The sequence below is a fragment of the Rattus norvegicus genome, chromosome 15 (genome assembly GCF_021556685.1).
Source record: "Rattus norvegicus strain SHRSP/BbbUtx chromosome 15, alternate assembly SHRSP_T2T, whole genome shotgun sequence".
Taxonomy (NCBI): Eukaryota; Metazoa; Chordata; class Mammalia; order Rodentia; family Muridae; genus Rattus; species Rattus norvegicus.
The window spans coordinates 60,557,486-60,585,171 of NC_141548.1; the positions used below are offsets into that span (position 1 = coordinate 60,557,486).

At 38.1% G+C, this 27,686-nt stretch overlaps 1 protein-coding gene across 14 annotated transcripts in view; it reads right to left on the bottom strand.

Annotated features, from left to right (window-relative positions):
• Naa16 (N(alpha)-acetyltransferase 16, NatA auxiliary subunit) overlaps nucleotides 1-27,686 on the bottom strand; it is a 59,210-nt gene that overhangs the window by 8,352 nt on the left and 23,172 nt on the right. For 3 of the 14 annotated variants that reach the window (NM_001399534.1, XM_087586566.1, XM_087586567.1), the window contains exons 10-15: nucleotides 18,761-18,833; nucleotides 15,556-15,725; nucleotides 15,104-15,256; nucleotides 8,783-8,911; nucleotides 2,064-2,277; nucleotides 251-444 (exon numbers count right to left, since the gene is read on the bottom strand). In NM_001399534.1, the coding sequence (NP_001386463.1) occupies nucleotides 251-444; nucleotides 2,064-2,277; nucleotides 8,783-8,911; nucleotides 15,104-15,256; nucleotides 15,556-15,725; nucleotides 18,761-18,833 (933 nt within the window). Of the gene's footprint in view, nucleotides 1-250; nucleotides 445-2,063; nucleotides 2,278-8,090; nucleotides 8,233-8,782; nucleotides 8,912-12,328; nucleotides 12,764-13,195; nucleotides 15,257-15,555; nucleotides 15,726-18,760; nucleotides 18,834-27,686 lie in introns of those variants that run through there. The other 11 variants (XR_015638168.1, XR_015638164.1, XR_015638163.1 and 8 more) reach the window with 6 other exon arrangements.

Sequence of the window (27,686 nt, forward strand, 5' to 3'; positions counted from 1 at the left end):
TTAGAACATACCTTCAGAGAACCCTACTCTTGGGGGGTCCATGATAGTTCTATATATAAGTAGCATTAGCCACATTTTTGCCTATTTTGGACACTGCATATTACCATTCAAACAATACACAGTGGCTCTTATATGACTTGAAATATTGCAAGTAGCTTCTTTTTTATTTAAACATTTAAATACACTATGTCCAGAGCAGAATCAAATATCATAATTTTGCCATAAAACAATAGTTATAGACTCAACTCACCCTTTCCAGTTTTTCAGGAATAAGTTCTTCCTTATGACCACTGGTAACTTCTTCTTCTTCTTCTCTTTTTTTCTTTTGATTTTTCTGCTGACGTTCCCTTTCTGTGTGCTTTCTCTCTTCTTCTACCTTAGCCTTTTTCTGAGCTCTTCTTTGCTTGCTAAGCATTTTCTTCAGTTCTTTGGCTGACAGGTTTTCTATAAACATTCAAATATGCAAAACATCTGACTGTTGGTTTTCATTTTTTGTCTTTTTTACAATACACACTATTAATATAGCTTTCTTTTTGGAGAAAATGGGGGTTATCTATGTAAAAGGTTTTAGAAAGTATTTTTGTGACTAGCCAAAACATGGCACACAAAAGGCAGTCAATAAAAGTTGGTTGCATTAATAACTAAAACTAATTTCAACTAAGTCCTTCCTCTGTGTCAGCTTGACACAGTAGAGAATCACGAGACTATCTACATTAGGTTGGCTTGTGGACATGTCTATGGGAGACTGTCTTAATTATGCTAAACTGCGGTGGGAAGTTAGTGGCACTCTTTCCTGGGTTTGGATCCCATTGATTAAAGAGGAGAAAGCTGAGTACTGTGTGTTCATTCACTCTCTGTTCCTGACTGTGGCTATGACCAGCTGTTTTAAGTTCCTGCTGCCTTTGTCTTCCCTGCTATTATCCTAACCTGGAATTGTGAGTTAAAATAAGCCTTTATTCATTAGCTGCTTTGCCAGTATAGTTTATGACAATAAGAAACAAATGCAGTTTCCCACACAATAGATAACAGGCAAATCACTTTATCCCTCTCAACTTCAAGTTGTAAAACATGTACCAACTATGCTCTTGGGATGTTCCAAGGGTGAGAGAGAATGTATGTGATGAGATCCAAACTCCCTTTTATCTACTATATACTATACACTAGTACCAGTGACTGACAAGCAATAAAGGCAATCTTACTCCGTAAAGCAGACACCACACTCTGTAAGAACATGTATTTTCCTGAGGTTCTTATAGCTTTTAAAATTATATAATCATTTAATTATATAAAAACACACTTAATTATATATAATTATAAAAATAAATGTTTAATTAAGAACATTTATTAGTGTGTTTGTGGAAGTAGTGGCAGAGAAGAGGCTGAGATTAGGGGTGCATACCCTCTTGCATGTATAAAGGTCGGAGGAATGGAACTGATTCTCTCCTTCACAGGAGCTCCAGGCATCAAACTCCTATCATGAGGCTTGGGTGGCAAGAGTTTATCTGCTGAACCATCTCACCAGCCTTCAAAAGCCTTTTCTTCAATTAGCATTTAAAGAAAATAAAGTAGCATATAGACATTTATATTCTTTCTTAACTGATGCTACTAAAAACAGAACCAAAAGAGACAGTGCTTGATGTTGTCGTACACACATACACAGAGGCTGAGGCAGAACTATCAAGAATTTGAGGGCAGCTGGGCACTGGGGGACAGGAGGACACATGCAAGGCCTCTCACTTGGTTGATGGAGGTACATCAAGCTAATGTACAAAAGCCCTCAAAGAAAGATGAACTGTATTGGAAGTTTCTCTGGCTTTTTCCTAACGTATCTATTAGCCAATACTGTCTTCACATCCACTTGACAACATGTCTTTTATTGTTATTTTAGTTATACAAACATTTGGATTGAGGCAAAGCAATTTGATATAGTATGTAGTGTATGACTGATTAGGGTAGATAACATTTTTATCTCCTTAAACATGTGTTGATACAATTTTCCAAATAATATGTTAATCTCTTATAATATTCTCAAGTTTAGTATTCTTTTTAAACCTTTTCATTACCTGAATCTATGTCTTGTTGTTTGCTGTCACTGGTTAAAGGGTTATCGTGTAATTTCAAATATATTTCAATTGCTGATCTAGCAGCCTTGAAATAAAAAGTATGTCTTCTGAGAGTGTCTTCTAATCTCAAGAGGTCAACATAAGCACGGAGGGTCATCCTTCTCATGCAGTATGTGTGGAAGTCAAACTGATCATCGGTTATCTCAACAAAATGCTTAAAAACAAAACCACAAGATTATCCCTTACATTTATGTCAATAACTTTTACCTTTTAAAAGAAAACTGTATAAGAAAGAAAAACTGTAAAAGCCTCCAGAAGAATACAGTCACAGTTTCACTGGTTGCAATTGATTTACAGTATCATTTTTTACAGCTGCAAAACTGAACACACCTGATCTCAACTTAACAGGCTCTTCTATAATCCACCCTACTTCCTGATATCACAATTGTGATGATACTCTATTTGACAAGAGAGGTATCAGGTTATCTCATTGGTTATGTTGATGAAGTTTACCTCTGTACTCCAATATAAACCAGCAAGGCAGAGCTAATCACAACTATGAAGCTAACAGCATGCAGGTTCCCACTAAATGTTTACAAATCTGACTCATCTACTCCTCCCTGAGCTCTTTTCTTGTGTGGGCAAGACTCACCATCTTTAAGCCTCATCTCTACAGAGTGTAACACATAGCACAGTACCTACCAACTGGAAGGAAGGAGCTTATCATGCACAAGTCTTTGATTTCTTAGTGTCTTAATTATTTAATCTAGGGTAGGAATATATCTACATAGCAGTTTCTTAAGGTGATTGATCAAGCAACACATTTTAAAGTTTCTTCTCATTAACAAAGTATTATTACAAAGACAGCATTATGACTTTTTCTTAGCGAAGAAGCTCCCATTAACATATGAATATTCCATAAATTCTTAATTCGTAAGTCTTCATAATAACAAAAATAGTAACTTCTTCCTAAGAAGTAAGCTCAACACTTTCATCTAATTTCCAAAGGACTCACCACCTGAACTTCAAAGCTTAAGTAGTAGTTGCTTTCATGAAAAGAAGAAAATTCACCTTCAGTATGTACACAAAACAATTTTATAATTTAGTCCCCCCCCCCACATATATTTGTCCCTCTGCTTCCCCATTGCACTTTGGTTTCTCCAGACTCTATAGAAAAATGAAGTGTTCCACAGTCCCTTGGGGAGGAGGCGCACTGCAGTGGTCTAGTGACTAAGCAGAGGACACATTCTATCAATTATGCCTAACCACTTGATATTTTTAGTTATCTTGGTAATTAGAAACATGCTATATACACAAAAATCATACTAAATATCTAAGAGTTTAAGAAAAGAATTCTAAAAAGAATAAAAGTATAACACAGAGGACAAGCAACAGGAAAAAAATAAACATTTCATATTAGTTCACTTATTAGAAAATCATGTTTTAATGATATATTTGAAAATTAAGTTTTCAGAAATAAATTAGTAAGTAATCACATCAATTTATTTCTTAAAAATCGAAGGCTAACATTCATAATGGTGTTAGTGCTTTTCCTTAATGTAAACCAGGCTTACATAATCCAACACAGTTGGCTAAGGGAAAGAGCAATGCTAAGTCATGAAACACCATAAGATGAGAACATCTAAGGGAGTGCACGACATTATTTAAGTTGAGAAACATATGAGGGAGGGATGACAAGCTTCAAAAGATATTCCTAGAAATATCAGTAGATATGAATTTTAAGTCACACTTCAAAAGTAATCTGGAACCACAAACACTTATCCACCTCTTTATCAGTAACAGCCCACAGGCTGCCTCTCTCCAGTTGATGTCTTCCATAAACTGGGTGACCAACTTAGCCCAGTTTAACAGAAGTCTTCCCAGTTTTTCCAGTGAATACACTGTCTTGGAACCACTCGACCACAGGCAAACCTGGGTGTTTACTTACTCCATATAGATTTCAGTTTAAAAATAAAATTAAAAAGCTAGATAAAAATCAAAAAAAGGAGAATACTACAGCTACGGTTTGTTGATATTTTGCTTTGGAATAAACAGAGGTACTGCAGAATACTACATAAGCAACTAAATAAATAATTTCAATCCCTTTCTCCCCTGCCTGGCAGCCACTGTTAGCAGATAGTCAAAATTAGGCCTCACTGTGAACTTTGAAGCTAGCACTGACTACATAGCAAGACCCTCTCTCAACAAACAAATAGCAGAAAAAATAGGCATGATTTAAGACCAGTTGCCAAAGAATTAGGAAATGTTCCATCAAAGCTTTAGAATATAACTTTATTCAGGAATCGTGTGACACCCTCTTCTAGCCATTCCCCTGGTCTATTACGTCTCTGAATTCTTGGCTGAGACAATTAAAAACTTAAACAGAGAAAATAATAAATGTCCGTTCTTAAAAGTGGTGAATGGGGAGGGGACATGACTGGGAGGAGCAGATGAAAGGGAAACTGCAGTCAGGATGAGAGGATGGATGGATGGGTGGGTGGATGGATGGATGGATGGATGGATGGATGGATGGATGGATGGATGGATGGGTGGATGGATGGATGGATGGGTGGGTGGGTGGGTGGGTGGATGGATGGATGGATGGGTGGGTGGGTGGGTGGATGGATGGATGGGTAGATGGATGGGTGGGTGGGTGGGTGGATGGATGGATGGATGGATGGATGGATGGATGGATGGGTGGGTGGGTGGGTGGGGTAGATTGATTGATTGATAGGAAAAAAACCTATTCCTCTGAAGAATCTGAGATTCTTATAAAGAATAATCTGTGATTATAAAGCCTGTGAGAACTTAAAAAGATGCAATATGTTTTATTCTGGCAGAAATCCTAGAGTGAATGAACAATAAGAAATAATATATTATATGCCCTATATATTATATTATATATTATATTGTATGCCCTAACCCAAATAAATATAAGCCAGCACACTAAAGAGATCCCAATCAGTATTTAGAAAAAGAAAAATAATATAGGATGTTGCTGTGAACACAAGTTTATAGTAAGTACTTTGAAGACAGCTGTTTTGTTTAAAAAACTTAAACATCAGATTGGACTGGGCCACATGACCTTTACAGATAATCTTAAAATCCACTGAGAGGGTCAAACTAAAGACAGAAAAGGTACTATGGACAATTCCAGAATGCTAAAATTTCAACTCCAATTTCTAAGAAGCCATAACAGGAAGAGAAAGCTGAAACTACTTTTAAAGAGAGAGTTCTTGATTGAAACTGTCAGAGCAGAAAGATATATTCTTTATCCTTAGCTTTACTTCTATTTAAAAGATGCAAAATTTTATTTGTGATTGGTATTTATTTCCTTATTAAATATAAGCCAGGTATAAGTTAACTTATAAAGTAGTTACAAATCATGTTTGAGAGATGGGAGGTGCATGCCTTTAACCTCAACACTCAAGAGGCAGAGGCTGGGGGATTTCTGAGTTTTAGGCCAACATGGTCTAAACCTGGTCTACATGAAAGTAAGGAATACATGCATAGTGAGACTGTCTCCAGAAAATAAAAGTCATCTCTCAATTTTATACTTTTGCATGTGCGCATGAGAGTATGATGTGTGTATGGAGGTCAGAGAACAACCTCAGATGTCTTTCCCCAGGTGCCTTTGATTGGCACAGGGTTTCTCACTGGCCAGAAATTTGCCATGTTGGTTAGGCTAGCAGATCTAGTAACTTTCACAGATCCACCTGTCTCTGCAACCAATTTTGTCACTGCTGGGATTATAGAAACACATCATTCTACCATATTTTTTCCATGGATTCATTCAGAGGATCCAAACTCAGGACTTCATGCTAGCAAGTGGTGTGGGTGCACGTGTGCCCGCACACTTTTCTCTGTGGGTTCATGTAGAGACCAGATGTTGAAGGCAGAACATCTTCCTCACTTCCCTGCTCCCCTCCCCAGTTGTTGAGACAAGGTCACTCACTGACCCTGGCTCACTATTTCAGCTAGACTGCCTAGCTAGGAAGCCCCAGGGGTTTGTCTGTCTCATCTGTCTCAGCCCCTAAGATGTGTGTCTCTATGCCTGGTTTTTGTATCAGTGCTGGAGATTCGAACTCAGATCATGCTTGTACAACAGGTTCCTTAACCATTAAGCCATCTCCCCAGCACCCAACCCTGAACTTTATACTCGAAAATCTTTCCAAGGACATTAATACTTTTTTTTCTTTCTTTCTTTTTTTCAGAGCTGGGGACCAAACCCAGGGCCTTGCGCTTGCTAGGCAAGTGCTCTACCACTGAGTTAAATCCCCAGCCCCCAATACTTTTCTTTCAATGTATTAATGTAAAAATGTACATATTATCCCTGAGTTAAGCTTTTTTATTTTATTTAGTATTAATATAATCATTACAAATGACATGAGAAGTGTTCAGGTTCTCCATAGAGTGAAATGCCAATAGCAAACTCTGAATAAAGATAATTATATTTTTAAATAAAAATAATTACGCCATATGACCAGAGGGTGTTGATTTCTACATTTTAATCTCTGGTAACTAATGTAACCCTTTCCTTCAAATATACTTTCTTCCAATTAAATTATTTTTTGAACTAGAAGTAGTTTAAGAATTTACGAATTTCATTCACATTACTTAGGCAAAGTCACTATAAACTTAATGATACACAGTAACAGAAGATATATTTAACATAATCTGGCAATCTAGCAAATACTGAAAATCATAAAGCAACACAGGAATTAATATCAAGACTTAAGTCACAAAGGTTCCAACTATAATGAACCTACAAACATTTAAATTAAACTTCTACAGGAAAATGAGTAGGTTTCCAATGGCATCCTTGCTCAAAGTACTAATTTGTAAATGCTTAGTAAAGAGCTACAACATCCCACTGACAGTGGGGTACACGAAATGTCTTTCTTTAACAAGCAGGAGGCTTTTTAACTGGTAGACACTAGGGAGCACTGACACAAAGTACTGATATTCAGTACTTTTCACTGCTAGCTTTTGTTCTTTTCTGTGTTATGGTTTGTGTTGACATTTGTATATGAGGGTATGTAGGTATGATGGCACATATATGGAAATAAGAGGATAAACTGGGTTCTCATATCCCACTTCCTTTTGATTTGCTGGTTCTTTCCCATTTATGTGTGTGTGTGTGTGTGTGTGTGTGTGTGTGTGTGTGTGTGTGTGTGTGTGTGTGTGTGTTTCGCCTGCAATGTATGCCTATGCAGCATGGGCATGAGTGGTGTTCATGAAGGTCAGAAGACAGCACCAGATACCCTGGAATTAGAGTGAGGAATAGTTATATATCACCATGTGGGCACTAACAATCAAACCCCGGTCTTCTACAAGAGCAAGTACCTTTGCTGAGCAAGACATCTCTCCACCCCTCTTGTTTTATAAGGACCTCTCTTGCTGTCTGTGTATTCAAGGCTAGCTGGTCCACAAGTTTCGACAGGATTTTCCTGTCTCCACTTCCCAACTCACCACAGGAGTCCTGGGGTTACAGACGGTATACCACCATGTCCAGGTGTTAAGGATCCCAGGGATCTGAATTCGAGGTACTAGCACATTTATACACCAACCCATCTCCTGTCCCTTTTTTTGTGGTGACAAGGTCTCACTATGTAACCTAGGTTGACCTTGAAAATCATCTGCAACTCAGGCTGGCTACAAACTTATGGTCCTCCTGAGTTCTGGCCTGCACCACCAGTCCTAATTCTGTCCTACAATTTCACCACAGAAATAGGTACCTGATTTAAACTATAATGTTTGGATATTTAACATATAATCCAAAAGGCTTATAATTCTCAAAGAGAAAATGAGAACTCTTTCCCCTAGAAATACAAGTTTAAAGGACAAGAAAAACAAAAACAAAAACAAAGCAAACTTTGGTGATTTCTATAAAAGTTCTGATATAATCCAAGTTCCAATTCCCATCAAAAGCCACCCCCTAAGACAGAGCCTTCTTCTGGGTAACCTCAGGAGTTTCACATGGGAAGAAGGCCAAAGTGACTGCCATGGTGCAGACATCAGGCTCACCTGACTACGACGCCTGTGGTTTTATACTGCGTCAGCAGGGGAAGAGTGGTGCCGAGTGCCCCACAACTGAGGGCTGCTGAGGACTGCCTCAGGGGTGCATTTGCGGCTCCTTTCCTCCTGTGGTCCATGTAGAAGAAGAGTGCTTCAGAGATGACAAAGAACAGGAAAACAAAAATTCACACAAAGGAAAAGAAAAGTGCCCTCACTAAGGCATATCACACACATAATTCTAAAAGCAAGTAATAAAATAGGCCTGCAACTGGCTATTTGATGTACAGGGTACCAAACGTGAAAACAAGCATCCTGGGAAGACGAACTGGAGAGAGGCTGACTGTGGACCAGATCCTGATGCTTAAGGGGAAAAGAGGTTGCCACCAGCTCTGTGTCCTCCTAGGCTGCCGATGAAAAATTAAGTAATGGCTGAATCAGGGAAGAGAAACTGTGAATATATGTCAATGATAGCACAAACTGCTTTTACTAAATTGTTTTTCTTTTTCTCTTCAGAAAAAGAATAAACATGTCGGAAGTATCAGAAAAGTAATCATTTATTACACAATGCTCACAGTACTAAATATAAAGATTTGTTTTCAAATGAAGCTGTCAAAGTCAGTCAGAAGAGGCAGACGATCCAGTGTAGACCTGTACCTGCTTTTCTTACAGATAAAACTAGACTCCACACCCTAACAACTCACCCTTTCTACTTCATGGCATTTTTTCAAGGCATCCCCGTATCTCCCCAGGCGCTGATAGGCAGAAATGCACTCCGTCTCAAACCACATACACTGCATTTCATTTAGATTTTCCATGGCAGATGTTCCTTCCTAAAATGGAAACGTGCATAAATATAAAGCAGCAAGCAATAAAACTACTCCCCAAATCACATTTTTTTAAAGATTTATTTATTTATTATATATAAGTACACTGTAGCTGTCTTCAGATACACCAGAAGAGGGCATCGGATCTCTTTACAGATGGTTGTGAGCCACCATGTGGTTGCTGGGAATTGAACTCATGACCTCTGGAAGAGCAGTCGGGTGCTCTTAACCTCTGAGCCATCTCTCCAGCCCCAAATCACATTTTTTTAAAAAGGAGATTTAAAGCCTTGAGTTCAAATCCTGACAAGAAAAAATAAATCATCTTTTCTTTTCCAACTATGACCACAATAACCAGCAATGAGCGTAAGTTATGCCAATAACTAGCAATGAGCGTAAGTGACATTAAGGCTTGTGATATTTTTAACAATTTATTAATTTATTTTGTGTTTGTATGTATACACACACACACACACACACACACACGGTCACAATTTGGGGAGTCAATGCTTTCCTTTCACCTTTGAGTCTTAAGGATCTCTTTGCAGGTCCTGGGAGCAACACCTTCCTCCTGAGCCATCTCTGCAGCCCTTCTCAGTGGTTTTACTTATTTACTCCACTGGACCGTTCACTACTTTTACAGAACAGAGTCCAGATTACTAAGACTATTTTTAAGCATCAAAGCTCTTATTGTAATTATTTCAAACAATAACATCTTCTTTTCACCCTCGTTTTCTTGCTGACTCAAGGTCACTATTGCAAAGATCTAATACTGTTATACTTCTTAGCAAGTTTCCAGTTTCCCACCCCTCCCTACTATATGCTAAGCTATTTCTTTGTTCATGAACTTGCTGTTTCAATAACAAGTCTTTTACTTCTCTAGCTCTCCTCTGCCACATACTATTACAACCAAGCAACACAGGGCATGGTGGTGTATGCCTATCAGCCCAGCACCTAGGAGGCTAAGGCAGGAGGATTTTGAGTTCAAAACCAGTCTGAGGCATAATAATGAGACAGACAGACAGACACAGACAGACACACACACACACACACACATACACACACACACACACACACAGACACACACAGACACAGACACAGAGAGAAATATCCCTGGATTTGTTACAAATATTTGTCAGTTCAGGTTTAAAGGTAAGTATAAGAACTTTATAAAATACGTATATGTTCTTAGTTTCAATGTAGGGTATTATATTTTTGTCACTGACTAGAATATATTTATTTTAAACATTTGTGAAATCTCAAGAGAGATAATCAAAGTATATTTATGAAAACATTCTCAGTCTTTGGCCCTTTTTTAGCCCACTTTCTATTATCAGGTCAATTCTTGGAATTCATTAAAAGTCTAAAACTTTGGTATGCGTAGGAGGATGCATAGGAGGTGAAGGCAAGAGTATGTCAGTGTAAGGCTACCATGAGCTTACACAGTCTCAAAAAAGAAAGTTTAAAAATTTATTATCTTCAGATTTAAAAAGACCTAAGAGATATATTATTTCTCATTTATAGCTATTATATTTTCCATTTTCTGATGACTGTATCTTCACAAAAAATATTTCATCATAAAAAGTAACCATAAGGAACTATTAAGTAAGCATTTGTAATTCTCTATAATTCTAAGCTGTAAATAATCTGTAAATGTGAGCATTTCACTCATTCCTTGCAGGTTGAACTGTTTCTCATTTTCCTAAGCCCCTGACATGCTAGTTGTCTACTTAAATTGCTGGACTGAAATTTAACTTAAATTTTATAAATTAATTTTCTACTGGTTATTTTAGTTATTTACATTCCCCTTCCCAGTTTCCCCTCCACAAACCCCCATCCCCTAACCCCGGGCCTCTATGAGGGTGCCCTAGCATTCCCCTATCCTGGGTCACAGAGCCTCCACAGGACCAAGAGGCTCCCTTCCCAGTGATGCCAGACAAGGTCATTCTCTGCTACATATGCAGCTGGAGTCATGGGTCCCTCCATGTGTACTCTTTGGATGGTGGTTTAGTCCCTGGGAGCTCTGGGGGTGGCTCTGGTTAATTGCTATTGTTGTTCTTCCTATGGGGTTGCAAACCCTTCAACTCCTTCAGACCTTGTCCTAACTTCTCCCTGTGCTCAATCTGCATCTATGTACTTCTAATCCCTACCTTCACCTTCCAGAAAGTTTTTTCTCTAAAAGCCTAATAATTTTTATGCCTATTTGTTTTAGTCTCTTCTAATCCTGCCGTCTAGGACAATGTAGCAGAAAGGGCACTGAACCACAGTACTACTCAGTATAACCAAGCATGGTCTGTGTATCCTTTCCAAGCCTCAATTACTTTTCTGTAAAACATTAGACACTTGAATATATGCTATGTGAACATAAGCAACATGACTATTTTCCTGACTTACTGTTCTCCTAGTATCCATTGCTACCCCTCCCCCAATTACTGCGTGTACCATTTTGTATATGTACTGAGTCTATGGCATCTCAGCTTCAGAAACACTACTTACTGTAGTTTTGGCAATGGTTACATAATTTAAACATCAATTTGGCACAGAACAACATGGGTTTAGAATCACGGATTTCCAATGCAGAGTATTGGCTCCAAATAACAACTAGCAAGGTAGTCTGGCCAGGACAGTGTTTGACTTCTAAACATTTTAACTGTATCATGTAGCTAATGATACACAAAACTATTAATGAAATGAAATCATGTATATAAGTACTTAGCTTAGTACTCAGAAGTACTGAAGCTATTTTTCTATTTCCCTTTATAAATAAGTCAATTATTAGCACTGTTGAAAATATTGTATATCAGGGCAATTCATCTAAAAAAAGAAAAAGGTTATTTTTATAGCAAACAACAAGTTTTCTTTAATAAAAGCTGAGAGTAGAAAAATGAGAACACACTGTGTGTGTGTGTGTGTGTGTGTGTGTGTGTGTGTATCTGAACAAAGATCATATCACCTGTCAATAATTCGTCATGTCAGACTTAAAATTCAGTCTATTTTTTTTTTCTTTTCTTTTTTTCGGAGCTGGGGACCGAACCCAGGACCTTGGGCTTGCTAGGCAAGTGCTCTACCACTGAGCTAAATCCCCAACCCCAGTCTATTTTTATGAGCACAAAATGCTTAGAGCTTTAATTGTACTTTGCTGATTACTAGAGAAGACAGGCGCGTTTGGTGAATTACTCCTTTCTTACAGTGTCTTGTAACTTTATTTTCTTTTTTTTTTTTTGGTTCTTTTTTTCGGAGCTGGGGACCGAACCCAGGGCCTTGCGCTTCCTAGGTAAGCGCTCTACCACTGAGCTAAATCCCCAGCCCCTTTATTTTCTTTTTTATGTTTATATTTCTAGAGCTTTTTTCCAAGTAGAAGTATTATTTGACAATAAGCAATGCTATTCTGTAGCTTCTAAATTATAAGGGTTTTCCTAAATATCAAAACACAATTCGAATCTAGTTAACATTTCTAGCATATAGGTGTGCAGAGGGTGGGGTAGGGGAATGATACCAGTGATATCTTGGCACCACAGGACACAGTAGTACCTTATTTTCATCCAGCACTGAGCCCTCTTCTTGCTATATAATGTTTATCTCTGATATGCAGATTTCGAATCTCAAAGTCTTATCTAAAACTCAGATCACTAACTTGTAAATAGGGTTTTCTTACTAGGTGTCAATGCCTCATTTAGTATGTATTAGACATTTATTTCAGTGAATTCTTAGGATTTTTTTCTTTTAAAGATTTATTTAATTTTTAATTATGGGTATATGTGTGTCTGAGGCCAGAGGCATTCAAGGAGTTATGAGTTACCTAACCCAGGTGTTGGGAATCAAACTCAGGTCCTCAGGAAGAGTAACTCATGGACTTAACCACTAAGCCATCTCTCCAGCTCCAAAGTTCTTGTCAAAGATTTTTGTCATCATCATAGGTTGGAAACATTGTCCAATTCTCGCTCACTTTGATAACAACTATTTTGTTATACACATACTTAAATTATAATATAGTCAAATATATAAATGCTATTCACACTTTATCTGAAACATTTCTAGGGTAACTGAATTTGATCAGTTCATGTTATATATGTTCACGTAAATAACACACTCAATAACCCCATTAATGTGCACTACTGTTATATGTCAATACAAATTTAATTAGTAGAGCTGAAAGTGCTGTAGCTCAGTTGGTAGAGTTCCCATACTGTAAATGAAACCCTGGGGGCTGGAGAGATGGCTCAGTGGTTAAGAGCACTGACTGCTCTTCCCGAGGTCCTGAGTTCAATTCCCAGCAACCATATGATGGCTCACAACCATCTGTAATGGGATCTGATGCCCTCTTCTGGTGTGTCTGAAGACAGCTACAATAATCTTTAAATAAAATTAATTTGAAAAAAGAAAGAAAGAAAGAAAGAAAGAAAGAAAGAAAGAAAGAAAGGAGGAAAGAAAGAAAGAAAGAAACAAACAAACCCTGGGTTCAATCTATAGCATCACAGAAAACTGGGCATGTTGGGACAAACTTGGTAGCTCTAACACTCAGAAGGTAGAGACAGGAGGATCAGGTCAAGATCATCATCCCTACACACTGAGTTCAAGACCACCCTGGGCTACTGGAGTCTGTCTCAAAGAGTTAAATAAATAACTAAAAAAGATGATCAAAGTACCAAAGAGAAAGAAAGTTAGGAAAACAGTGTATTAACAACATAGAAATATAAAGAAATAGAGCAGGGGGAGAGGGATGGGATAGGGGTTTGAGGAGGGGAAATGGGTTAACATTTGAAATGTAAATCAATTGATTGGAGGAGAGGTCAAAACAAATTGGCACTTAGCAAACAGATTTGTTTTGTTTTGTTTGTTTGAGACATTCATAGTCTCTACATAGTCCTGGCTATTCTAGAACTCGATATGTAGACCAGGCTGGCCTCAAACTCATAGAGATCTGCCTACCTCCTCAGTGCTGGTATTAAAGGTATATGCCAATGGATATATATTTAAAAGAGAGAAATAAATGTATTTTGGAAGATACAGACAGACAGATATCAGTGCTGGTTGAATGGAAATGGCTGCCATAGGCTCATAGCAAGTGGTACTATTAGGAGGTGTGGCCTAGTTAGAAAAGTACGTCACTGGAAGTGAGCTTCTGAGGTCTCCGATGCTCAAGCCAGGCCTAATGTCACTCTCTCTTCTTGCTGTCTGCTTATTTGAATACAAAACTCTAGCACCATGTCTGCCTATGTCCTGCCATGCTTCTCAACATAATGACAATGTACTAAACCTCTGAACTGTAAGCCATCCCCAATAAAATGCTTTCCTTTATAATAGCTGCCATGGCTATAGTGTTTCTTCACAGCAATATAAATCCTAAGACAAAAACCTAAAAAGAATGAAAAATCTTTTTCCCCTTCTTTATGCCGTCTTGCTCCTTTGGAAAATAAAGAATACTTCCCCTTCAAGCATGAAGAACATTCTGTAGCCTAAACAGACTCCTGCTGTATCCTTTCAAATATGTTTTCTATATTTAACTCTCTGGTCCACCTGAAACTGGTGTGTGTGCAGGGTAAGACACGGATGCCATTTAATATTTTTAAACACAAATGACTATCTCTGCAATTTCATCTTTATTTTAAAGTACTTATGGCTACATATCAAGTCTCCAAATATATTTGAATCTATTTGTAGCCCTTCTGCTTGGTTTTATTAGCCTGAAATTTTAATCAAAACCAAGTATCATATCTATTAAAATATAACAGAAGGAATGATAAAGGAAGAAAAATAGGACAAATATTTGGCTAATTAGACAACTTAAATTTGAAACTGTCACAGAAAACACACAGAAAGAAACCTGAGCAATTCTGAAAATGAATTTATAGAAAATGAAAAAGATATGAACTAAAGTTTTAGTTTATTTATTTTAGGCATGGTGTCATTATGCAAGCCTGCATCTTACTATGAAAAGCAGCCTAACCTTGAATTCACAAAGATCAGCCTGTTTCTGCCACCTGCATGCTGGGATTAAAGGTATGCACCACCATACCCAGCACAAACTGAATTTTGCAGCTAGGGGCACACATGAACACATCATGGTAAGAAGCTACAGTCTGAACATAGACTAATGGGATTTTTAAAATAGGTATTCTTATGAATTTAATGATAAACTTAAGTCACAGAACTTCAGTTTTCCTAATTCAGGCAATTACATACTTGTATGTTATTCCCTACCCGTGTGAACCTGGAGCACATTTCCTCTGCTTCTTTTATCATATTTGCTCGAAGCATGTATTTGGCACATTTGGAATTGATGAATCTATCGGCCGTGTCCAAAGACTGTGCTTCATCCATCCACTGTGCAGCCTCTCTGAGATTACCCATATGCTGTAGGAGAGGAGACGTTAGGAAAAACCATTTATGAGCAGGAGAAAAGGAGTGTCATGAAAATGGAAAACAATGTGTAAAAATGGGCTCGAAGTTTGGCATGACTTTGCAGTTTATTTAAAAATATGATTTCACTAAGAACTGAACCAAATGGCTAACATTGATTACACAATAAAGAATTCTTTAGGATTATTAGAATATAGTAAAACTGCCAGAGACTCCTAGGAGTTACTGCTACTTCCAGTCTTTTTTAAAATAACCCAACTCCAACTATTCAAAAATCAAAATTAAAAATTTACCTTGTAAATTTTTGCTTTCATGTAGAATAATTCTATTAGAGTTGGAGTACTAGCAATCACAGCATTAATATATTCCAAAGCCAGAAAATACTGTCCAAGTTTATCAAAATGCTGTGCCAGGAAATACTGGACCCAGATTAGAGTTGTTGGGGGTTCCTTTTCCCCATTCTCTGCAATCAAACAAATATTAAATTGTTATAGGAAGAATGCTAAGTAAAGTTTTCTCTCCCCAATTCAGAATGAAATTGATTGCTATTGTTAAGAGCAAAAGTTTAGCAAAAATGATCAGCCTCAAAGGAAAGAGGTGTGACTCTGTGGCATCAAGTTCAAAAGGTAACAGCCAGGCAGAGAAATAAAACCATAGTTTAAGAGGCTTCTAACCCCTAACTACTTCCAAATAAACAGTGCTAGAGAAAAAAACAATCTAACTCCAGTGGAAAGCAAAATACAGTGAACCAGAAAAATAATCAAAAAAAGTAACTTCAAGAAACTATCTATCACCAAATGACTCCAGCAGAAGCAAGAACTGCCACATTACACATTGCCCACATATGCAAAATATATGCTCTTACCAAACAGACAACAGAAGCAGAGGATGTGTTCCAAGTTTACAAGGGTTACCACATGAGGGTCTAATTGTCTCAATTAGCACAGTGTGATGGTTGGCATATGCTTGGCCCAGGGAGTGGCACTAATAGGAAGTGTGGCCTTGTTTGAGTATATGTGTCGCTCTAGGTGTGGGCTTTAATACCCTTGTCCTAGCTGCCTAGAAGCCAGTCTTGTAGCAGTCCTCAGATGAAGATGTAGAACTCTCAGCTCCTCCAGCACCACAACTGCCTAGATGCTGCCATGTTCCTGCCTTGATGATAATGGACTGAGCCTCTGAACATGTAAGCCAGCCCCAATTAAATGTCCTTTTAAGAGTTGCCTTGGTCATGGTGTCTGTTCACAGCAATAAAATCCTAACTAAGACACACAGTATACTCTTTAACACAGCCAGAACATCCTCACTCTGGTGAAGAATATGGTGAACTGAAGAATACGATTCAAAGAACATATCCCATGAGATTAAAAAATAAAAATCCCTGATATGCCAGAAATCCAAGATTAGGGCACATGGTCAGCTAACAAAAGCAGCCACATAACTTACAATATCTGAGCTGTGTTTTGCTCCCTATCCTGTACTAAAGAAGCAATCAAAATGGCCTGCAGAATGGCAGGTATGTCTACAGTGAGGCAGAGTGAATCTACCTCTATTACTTCAACAGAAGATCTCCTAGTATATGTAGCCAACTAATCAACTGACAAGACAATAATGCAAACACCTTAAGTCATAAATTAGAAAGCTGTGGTGGCTTGAATGAGAATGGGCCTCAATGCACTCATGTATTTGAATGCTTGATCGTCAGTTGCTAAAACTATCTGAAAGGATTAGGAGGTGTGACCTTATTAGAGGAACTGGCTTTAAGGTTTCAGAGCCCATGACATTCCCAGTTAGCGCACTCTGCCTGGTACTCAGCTACTACTCCAGTCATACTTATCTGTCTGTTACCATGAATTATAACCCGCTGGAACCACAAAACCATCCATAAACCCATATGAAACATTTGTTTTTGTATTGTTTTAAAAGTTGCCTTGGCCCTGGGTTCGGTCCCCAGCTCCGAAAAAAAGAACCAAAAAAAAAAGTTGCCTTGGTCATGGTATTTTGTCATGGCAACAGAAAAGTAAGTAGAAAAATTCAAATTAGAACAAAAAAAAATCAATATTTATCTTTCACATATGTTATCTAATTCAGGCAACCAAAGTATATAAAGGAAGGTTTCTTAAAATAAATTCAGAACTGGGCTTATAAGTCAGTAGCATATCACTTGTCTAGCATAGATAAGGCCCTCAGCTGAACTGATAGCCTGCCCTGCCCAGCTAATAGATGGGGAGTAAGAATGAAATAAGAGATCCTCAATAATTGCATAAATCCTTAGGTCAGAGGAACTTTATAACAGGCACATCAGCCTGATAAGAAGCCCAGCATCAGAGAGATAACCAGAACGCCTCAAGCCTTCTGATATGATACAATCACAAACACAAGGCACCATCTGTGAAGTATTCAAATGGAACTGAAATCTACTAATCTCACTACCAATGTTACATGAAATAGAAACGACAGTGAAAAACAGTGATATCAAAAGAAAGAAATCAGCTAAAACCAAGAGAAGATAAGAAAACAATGAGAAAATCTACAAAACAAATGAGCTTTTTCAACAAAAGCCATTTTACCTTAAAGGAAGGAGAGATCAGACAATATATTAAAAGTACATAAAACGATCAAATGTAAATCATGGGCCTTAACTAGATCTAGATTAAAATAAACCAATTAAACATTAATTTTGGACGGTGGGAGAAAAATAAATATGGACAGGTATTGAATATAAGGTTAATTTTGTGTGTTTTAAACAAAGATGCATACTAAGCTCTTTACAGGTAAAACAATTTTTGGACTTTGCCTTAAAACACTTGAAGGTGATGGTTTAGAGGTAGGAGAGTCAGCTCAGCAGTCTAGAGCACTTGATGCTCTTCCAGAGGACCCAGGTTCAAATCCCACCATCCACATGATAGCTCACAACTGTCTGAGACTCCAATTTCAAGGGATCCAATGCTCTCCTCTGGCCTTCATGGAGCACCACCAATGCAGGTAAAACATTCATATTTTTTTTTATATTCAGAAATCAAGAAATAAAATACTCCAAACTCCAAGGGCAATGTGAAAAAGACACATGAAGAACCTAAAGAAATTGTCCCATACTTTCAGCATTCTATAGGATTTTCTAAATTTTAAGTTGTCTTCATTTACATATGCTTCCACAGAGACTCAAAGAGCCAAATCAAACATGATTAAAATTAATAAAAGAATAAAAAAGTAGAGAATTCAAGGATTCAGTGGAAAAGGTTCTAATTCAACTACTCAATCTTGGACAAGCCATCCAATCTCTTAAGTCTGTTTTCCTTGTTAACTAAGGCTAACTCCCAGACAAAAAGAATTTGGAAATTTTAAATTAAATAACACTAAAAATACTTTCATTCACTAATTAAAAACTAGTAAGTAGCCACTTATGTAGCACACACATAATAAATGTAAAATAGTATTGCTGTGATTAAAATTAGATAGAAATGAACAATAAAATTCCAAGTTAGTCTAGATTAAACTTACCATAAGGGCTAAAAAAGCCATTCATTTTAAGAGAAGCTTCATAATTAGTAACAAGTTCCTGGATTATTGAAACCTGTTAAAGAAACATATTTTTTAAAATTTAAAAACACTTCACTGAAGGCATTTTTATCTGTGGACTAATTTGATTAGAACAATTTACTTTGTATTGATATGTGCCAATATGTGTGTATAAGATGGAAAGAGGGCACCCAATCCCCTCATACTGCAGTTAAGACAAACTCACAGGAACATGTACACACGCTACACACACACACACACACACACACACACACACTACACACACACACACACTACACACACGCTACACACACACACATACACACACTACATACACACTACACAGACACACAGACACAGACACAGACACAGACACACACACACACACACACACAGCATAATTGTTTACTATTGTTAACCCCAGTAAAGAACAGAAAAAAGAATTCGTGCTTTTTTTGAACTGTGTGACATGTATGCTGGGAGCCAAACTCAGGCTCTTAGAAGGGACAGCAAGTGTTCTTGATAATTAACCATCTCTACAGCCCTAAAACAATACATTTCAAAACCACAAGTTAACTAAACCAAAGTTTAATAAGGTTAATTCGAAATACTATGTTCTCCAATCTTCCAATCTGAACACTTAGAAGACTGAGGGAAAAAAAATGCATTACTGTCTTTATTAATGATTTTAAAGGAAAAAAAAAGCAAAAACACCTCCATAAATTCTCACCTCAAGAAAAAGCCTGAGGTTTTTTAGTCTGTTTGGTTGGTTTTGGTGTCCATCCCCTTGTCCCAACACCAGAACTGAGGATCAAATCCACCCTGGGCCTTCAAAGTGAACCCAGGGTCTTCAAAACATCTACCAGTGAACTAGGTCCCCAATTCCAGAATCCTGATTTTTTAAAATGGGATTTTTTTTAAATTTACATTTCAAATGTTATCCCCTTTCCCAGTTTCCTGTCTATAAACCCCCTATTCCATCCCCCCCCACCCCCAACCCCCCACCCCCCAACCCCCCCCACCCCAGAATCCTGACATTCTTTTTTTTTTTTTTTTGGTTTTTTTTTTTCCGGAGCTGGGGACCGAACCCAGGGCCTTGCGCTTCCTAGGTAAGCGCTCTACCACTGAGCTAAATCCCCAGCCCCGAATCCTGACATTCTTGAAGGACAAATTACCACACTTACATGAATAATTGTCTTTGTTTCCCTGTTTTGATCTGTAAACTTAGAAGCCACTATAAAAATGTTTAGATTTGGGGTTGGGGATTTAGCTCAGCAGTAGAGCGCTTGCCTAGCGAGCGCAAGGCCCTGGGTTCGGTCCCCAGCTCCGAAAAAAAGAAAAAAGAAAAAAAAATGTTTAGATTTTATTAAATGTCACTAACAAAAAAGTGAAATGATCTAAAGTTTAAGAGTTTACACATTAAAAATGATAGCTCAGTCAGTAAAATGCTTGTCACATAAGCATGAAGAGCAAAGTTCAAGCCCCAGCACTTACACAAGAGCTGACAATAGCAGCACAGCTTGCTGGTGAGGTAGAGACGGGAGATCCCTGGAACTCACTGGCTAGCAGCATAACCAAATCAATGAGCTCCAGGTTCAGCTAGTCTCTGTCACAAAAACTAAAATGGAGAGTAACTGCAGAAAACACATGTACACACACGCTCATGCACCTGTATGCACTGGTGCAAACACTCACAGGAATATGTTCAAACTTAATATACAAAAAATAAACATTTTTAAATGACTATAATATTTTGTTTATTATATTATTAACTCTGGCAAAGAACAGAAAGTATAATCTGTGCTTAATACATTTAGAGGTCTTTTCTTTCAATTTCCATATCTGAAGACGTCTAAAATAGTTTACTATTTAATAAAATTTGGAACTTTAAAATATTTTGATTTTCAAAATAATTAAATTTATTTTCTTTCTACCTTCCTCTTTTATGAACAAATAAAAATGTGCTATTTATACATTTCCTGCCAGTTAAGAATAGATCAGGCATCATAAAATCCCGAGGTTTTGGTAGATAAGGCTGTTAAGGAACCTTCTATATGCATTCCACTTAATAGAAAAAGACAGAATAATTTAATTGTCTTAATTTTGAATCCAAATTAATCTGTACCATACAAAGTAACACAATATCATCTATGAAACCATGAATCATATCAGTGGTTAAAAATTCCACTGCCCAACCCTGTTGTGGTTTGCCCTGAAGTTATCTGTATTTTGATGCTAATTCCACTGCCCCAAGGACAGCTGCCTAGTCACTTACTCAGGAATCAGGTGACTTCACCAGAACCTTTTCCCCATTGAATTTGTAAAGTACAGGTGAGGGGCAGGTACAGGATAGAAGGAGGCCTATCATTGGAGAAGGAAGGATGGGCGGGAGAGAAGTTTGAAGGGAGAGGAGGAGACTAGGACAGAGAACTCTGAGATAGGAGACAGAGAGAGGAGAGAAGCCATGGCAGGACAAGATGGCAGGTGATGTTAAGATTCTGCTCTGTGTATTTACAGGTTGTTACCAATGTTCCTAAGGGATGAATGGTACAGGGCTTTGTATGTTTAAGTGGGCAATTATATCTTATCAATTGGATCTAAGATTACTGTGTTGTATGTTTTTTATGTGAGGGTTTGAGTGTAGGAAAGTGTGCGGCTGGGATGTGTTTCCGCCAAGATATCTAGCAGATATCTTGGGGCACCCGGTACCGAGTTAGTGGGGTAAAAGACAACTACTCTTTTTTACATTTATATTTTTACAACAACACAACCCTTTACCAAAAAGGGAGGAGAGGAAAGCCAAATTAAAACACTTCTCAGGCTTACTATACAACTGTCTGTAATTCTAGTTCCAGGGGATCTAGTTCCCTTTTTCAGGCCTCTGAGAGCACTACATACACATAGTACACATACATGCATGCAAGCAAAACACCTAGCATATAAAAATAATAAAATATAATGAAATAGGGGTTGGGGATTTGGCTCAGTGGTAGCGCTTGCCTAGCAACTGCAAGGCCCTGGGTTCAGTCCCCAGCTCCGGAAAAAAAAAATAATGAAATAAAAAAAAAAAACCCAAAAAACCTCAGTCAAGCATACCTAATGAAAAATGTGAAATTAGTAGAAACTGGCTAAAATGATTCTTTAAAAACAGAGTGTCGGGCTGGAGAGCTGGCTCAGAGTTTAAGAGCACTGACTGCTCTTCTAGAGGTCCTGAGTTTAATTCCCAGCAACCACATGGTGGCTCACAACCATCTGTAATGGGCTCAGATGCTCTCTTCTGGTGTGTCTGAAGACAGCGACAGTGTACTTATATACATAAAATAAATAAATAAATCTTTAAGAAAGAGAGAGAGACAAAGAGTGTTTAGTTTAAAACAGTATTTTAAATAACTCTGTTTTGGTTTGTTTTTAATAGAGTCTAGGAATACAAGACTAGCAGGTCTGGAACTTACTACATAGCCCTGATCTCAAAGTCAAAGCAATTTTTCCTTCTCATCCTTCCAACTGCTGGGATAACAAGCAAGTGGCACTATGTCCCACTGAACCACTATTTAAAAGTGTCTTTAAGGGGGAGTGTGTGTGCATACAAACCTATCTAGGCCCTCAGGAGGGTGGTAAGCTTGAGACCCACATAGGGTACACAATAAGTTCATGTCTTGAAAGAAAAGAGGTATGTCTCTGATGTGAAATCCAAAAAGCTGACTTCCTGGGAGTAGACTTATTTCAACTAGAGGTCCAGGTGAGTGAGGGAGGATAAGAAGTCGATATAACACGTACTGAATACAGACGGAAGACATAGCAGTTACTGAGACAGAGGAGAAGAGTATAGTCTACCGCTCTAACTCTTACTAAACTGTGTACTCTAGCCTCTGGGGTCACAAATGTGGAAGACTCAAAGTGTTTGGTAATATTTAAAGGTTGCTGAATGTGCGATGATCAAAATAATAATAATAATAATAATTATTATTATTTTTTTTTTTAAAAAAAACAGATACACGGTGAATAGTGGGTCTTTCTTGTACCATGCAACAAGAACACTTTGCACTAACTTCATCACACTACACAACGGCAACAAATGCTACCTAAAACACCGTGGCTTAAACTCAAGAACAACTATGCTATGAATTACAGTGTTTTTTACACACAAAATTTTTTGTTCGTATAGCATCATGACTTAACTGCAAAGAGTCATTCAATATTTTTCCTACCATCATTCTTCAGCCTCTAAGGATCAAATATTTATATGTCTTTGTATTCTACTATAAGAATAACTTTTAAATTGCTATGTAAGTTACTGGCATAAGTTTCATTTAAAAAAAAAATCATTCAGTAGGGGTGGGAGAGATGATTCAGGAGTAAAGAGCACTGGCTGCTTTTCCAAAAGACCTGAGATTAGTTCCAAGCATTGGTTCAGACAGCTCACAACACTCTAACACCGGTTTCTGGGATCTGACATTCTCTTCCTGAGAACCACGTATGCATGTTTTTCACAGATATATACAATCAGGCAAAGAACCCATATACATAAAAATAAATAGATCTTTAAAAATAATTCAATGAATTTTGGCTTGAGATTAGAACAAAATTTCCAAATATTTCTGAAAAGCCATAAATATGCGTCTGTCATTTTGCCCCTTATATTTATGTGAACAGTATTCTCAGCATTGACAAAATATTAATCAACTGTGAAAAGTGGGAGAAGGTAAGCTAAGGAGATGGCTCAGTAGGTAAAGCCCTTGCTAATCCCTAGAACTCACACAAAAGCTGGGCCGAGTAGCACGTGCCTGTGATCTGAACGCTCTATGATGAGCTGGGAGGCAGAAGCAGAAGTATCCGCAGTATCTCACTGGCCAGCTAGCAGTTTATACAATGTAGCCAATAACGAAGTTAAGACCCGTTCTCGGACAAGGTAAACGACAAGGACTGACACAAAAGCTACTCTCCAGCCCCCAAAGGCATGCCATGGCATGTGCATGTTCTCACACACCACAAACTCACAATAAAAGTTTAAAAGAACTGTGTTCTATGTCCTGCAGTATGAAATGTATAGTCAAGATTTAATCCTTTAGGTAAAAACAGATAAGCACACCCACAATTAGCATGCAAATTTGCTCTCGTTTTAATAAACAATATAACTATGTACAGACAAAGGGATGTTTTAAAATAAATTTCACCATGGCAGTAAATGTTTGATCTACACGCTCATTTTATATACTCATAAACTCAAGGGTCAATAAAATCTCAGGCAAAAGGGGGGTCACAAGTAACAAAGTTCAAGAATCTCTGCTCTATAGTTCCTAACAATTTATTATATTTTTTCTGAAACTATAAGACAGGAGTTCCAAATTTCCGAATGCAAGTGATTTAAGGAGTCAGAGAGGTTAATTACCCTATCCAGTCACTAGATATTGTATACATGTACAGAATGGGCACACTGCACTCCATAATTATCTGTATTTTCTACCAGTAAAATAAATAAAAGCTAGCTCTCAATTTTTATCACTACTTATTTTTCAGAAAAATGCTGAAGATCAAAGGCTGAGTATAGTGGCACATGCCTTTAATCTCAGCACTGAAGAAGTAGAAGCAGGTAGATTTCTGTGTCTTTCAGGGCTACTTAGTGAGATCCTATCTTGAATGGATGGGTGGGTGGGTGGGTGGGTGGGTGGATGAGCAAGCAAGTAAACAAACTCATGGTCTGGAAATTAATGGGATCATTTTGTTTTCAAAAGAACAGTTCTGAAATTGGAATCCAGGGATCATTATACTCATTCAGACTAGCCCTAGGGATATACTTGCATGCCAGAAAAAGGCATTAGAACTCATTATATACAGTTGTGAGCCACCACGTGGTTGCTGGGAATTGAACTCAGGACCTGGAAGAGCAGACAATGCTCAAAACTGCTGAGCCATCTCTCCTGCCCAAGATTTACATTTTAAAAAATATTTATTTTATGTAAAAGTATTTGTCTGAGCAAAGCATTGTGGCCTATGCTTTACCCCAGCATGCAGGAAGCAGAAGCAGGTGGAACTCAGAATCTGAGGCCAGCCTGATTTATAGAGCTAATTCCAGGACAACCAGGGCTACAAAAAGAAACCCTGTCTCAGAAACAACCCCCACCCCAAACAACAACAACAACAACAACAACAACAACAACAAAAAGAGGTGGGTGTTTTGGCTGTATGTATGTATTTGCACCACATACATATAGGAACCAGGAGTAGATATTGGTTCCCTTGGAACTGGAGTTACAGATAGTTATATGCTACTACATAGGTTCTTGAAAGGAACCAAACCTGGGTCTTCTGGAAGCACGGTCAATGCTCTTACCACTGATCCATCTCTCTAGTCTCCAAGATGTACATTTTTAGACAATCCATACAGAATTAGAAACTTTGGTTCTCTCTAACAAGCCTTCTAGTTAAACCAGACACAAGAGTTTGAGAAGCACTGATAAAACAAAATTAAAGGTAGCAGACATCTTTTAATGTAGCATAACCATCTCACCAACCTTTCTTAGAATACTTACAACCTAAAATATCTTTCAGGCTTAGAAATTTACTGTTCCAATCATGTTAAGTATGTGGCAATTACTTTTGTTTTCAATTAACTCACACTGCTATCTACTGACTGGATAAACATTGTAGCTAGCATAGATTTTTTTTCATATTTATTTTTGGTGTGTATGCATACTGGTATTTCCTTCCCCAGCCAAGAACATCACAGCACATGTGGAGGTTATCTAGGAAGCCTTCAAGAGTCTCCTCTTATTCCATCATGTATGTTCCAGGAGTCTAACTCAGGTCATTAGGCTTGTTGGCAATAACCATTAACCTGCTGAACCATCTTCCCAGCCCCCAAACACAGATTTTAAATAGGATTTACCATACAGTTCTGGAGTAAAACATACTTTCTAAACCAACTTTAAATAATCAAAGTATAACTAATTGGATGTGGTAAACAGGCCTTTAATCTTAGCACTCAAGAGGAGACAGAGGGATCTCTGTGAGTTCAAGGTCAATCTGGTCTACACAGTGAGTTCCAAGACAGCCAGAACTACATAGGTGAGTCTGCATCAGAAAAATTTTTATCAAAAATGACAATTTGGGACTGGCAAGACAGCTGAGTAGGTCTGGACTTGCCTCACAAAGCTTGATGTCCCAAGTTCAACCCCTTGAACTCATGATAAAAAGATGATCAACTCCCAAAAGTTGTCCTTTGACTTTCACAAGGATGTCCTGGCATGTGCACACCTGTATTCACACTTTATACACACAAAAATAATTTAAAAAGTTTTTCTCATAAGAATCCACTTCATTTCACTACTTTGATACCAAGTAGGTAGTATGTAATATGTGAAACTCAGCCCCTTCATTTGTTATATACTGAAAGCTCATTTTGTGTGTGAGGTGTGTGGTATATGCACCTGAGTAACCAGAAAACATCTCGTATCTTCCTCTGTCATTCTGCCTTATTACCTTTAGACAGGGTCTTTCCCAGTAAACTAGCTCACTTACTGAGCTAGACTATGGGGTATGGAGAGTTATGGGAAAGCACAGCCACATCTACCTTTCAATTAGGTGCTGGAATTCAAACTCAGGTCCTCTAGCTTAATTCCTCACTGATTTCACTATTGGAAGGCAACAGCAATTTTAGGAGGGCCTACGTGAAGGGAGAGGTCAGTGGCAAGGTATGTCTTTCACAGTACTGACATTCCAGCTCTTTCCTTTCCCTTTTTAATTCCTCCTGGCCTGCCATTATGCAATCAAGTCTGCTCCCTTACATATTCCCCTCACCAAGATGTTTGCCAGAGGCAAGAAACCACAGACCAAACCTCAGAACTATGAACAAGTAAGCCTTTCCTTCTCTAAGCTATTTATCACTGATACTTCCTCACAGTGATGGAAAGCAACACAATGTTTCATGTTGTTGTAAAAATATAAAAATAAAAAAGGGGGGCTGGAGAGATGGCTCAGTGGTTAAGAGCATCGACTGCTCTTCCGGAGGTCCTGAGTTCAAATCACAGCAACCACATGGTGGCTCACAACCATTTGTAATGAGATCTGATGCCCTCTTCTGGTGTGTCTGAAGGCAGCTACAGTGTACTCATACAATAAAATAAAATCTAAAAAAATTAAAAATAAAAAATAAAAAAGAGTAGTTGTCTTTTATCCGGCTAGGTGCGCACAGCGGTGCCCAAGATATCTGCTAGATATCTTGGTGGAAACACATCCCCACTCCTCGGCGACCCAGTGTCTCCACACTTTCCTATACTCAAACCCTCACATAAATGAACACACAACACAATAATTTTAGATCCAATTGGTAAGATATAATTGCCCACCTAAACATACAAAGCCCGGTATCATCCATCCCTTGAGAACATTGATAACAACCTGTAAATACACAGAGCAGAATCTTAACATCACCTGCCATGGCTTCTCCCCTCTCTCTCTCCTCTTCTTCTCCTCTCTCCTGTCTCCTCCTTTTTCCCCTAGTCTCCTCCTCTTCCTTCCAACTTCTCTCCCACCCATCCTTCCTTCTCCTCCAATGACAGGCCTCCTTCTATCCCGTACCTGCCCCTCACCTGTACTTTACAAATTCAATGACAAGGTTCTGGTGAAGTCACCTGATTCCAGAGTATGTGACTAAGTAGCTGTCCTTGGGGCAGTGGAATTAGCATCAAAATACAGTAACTTCAGGGCAAACCACAACAGTTTCAACTTTTCACAAACTTTAAACCTTCTAATTCCAACGTCCTCTCCCGCTAAGTGTTTTCTCTAAGCAGTTATATTTGATTAGGACTGAAGAACCTCTACTATAGTTTTATTAAAACCCAGCCTGGGAAAACATCTGTGCCTGTTGCAGAGATAAGTTCCAAAAGCATGGCTTCTGCAAAATCCATGG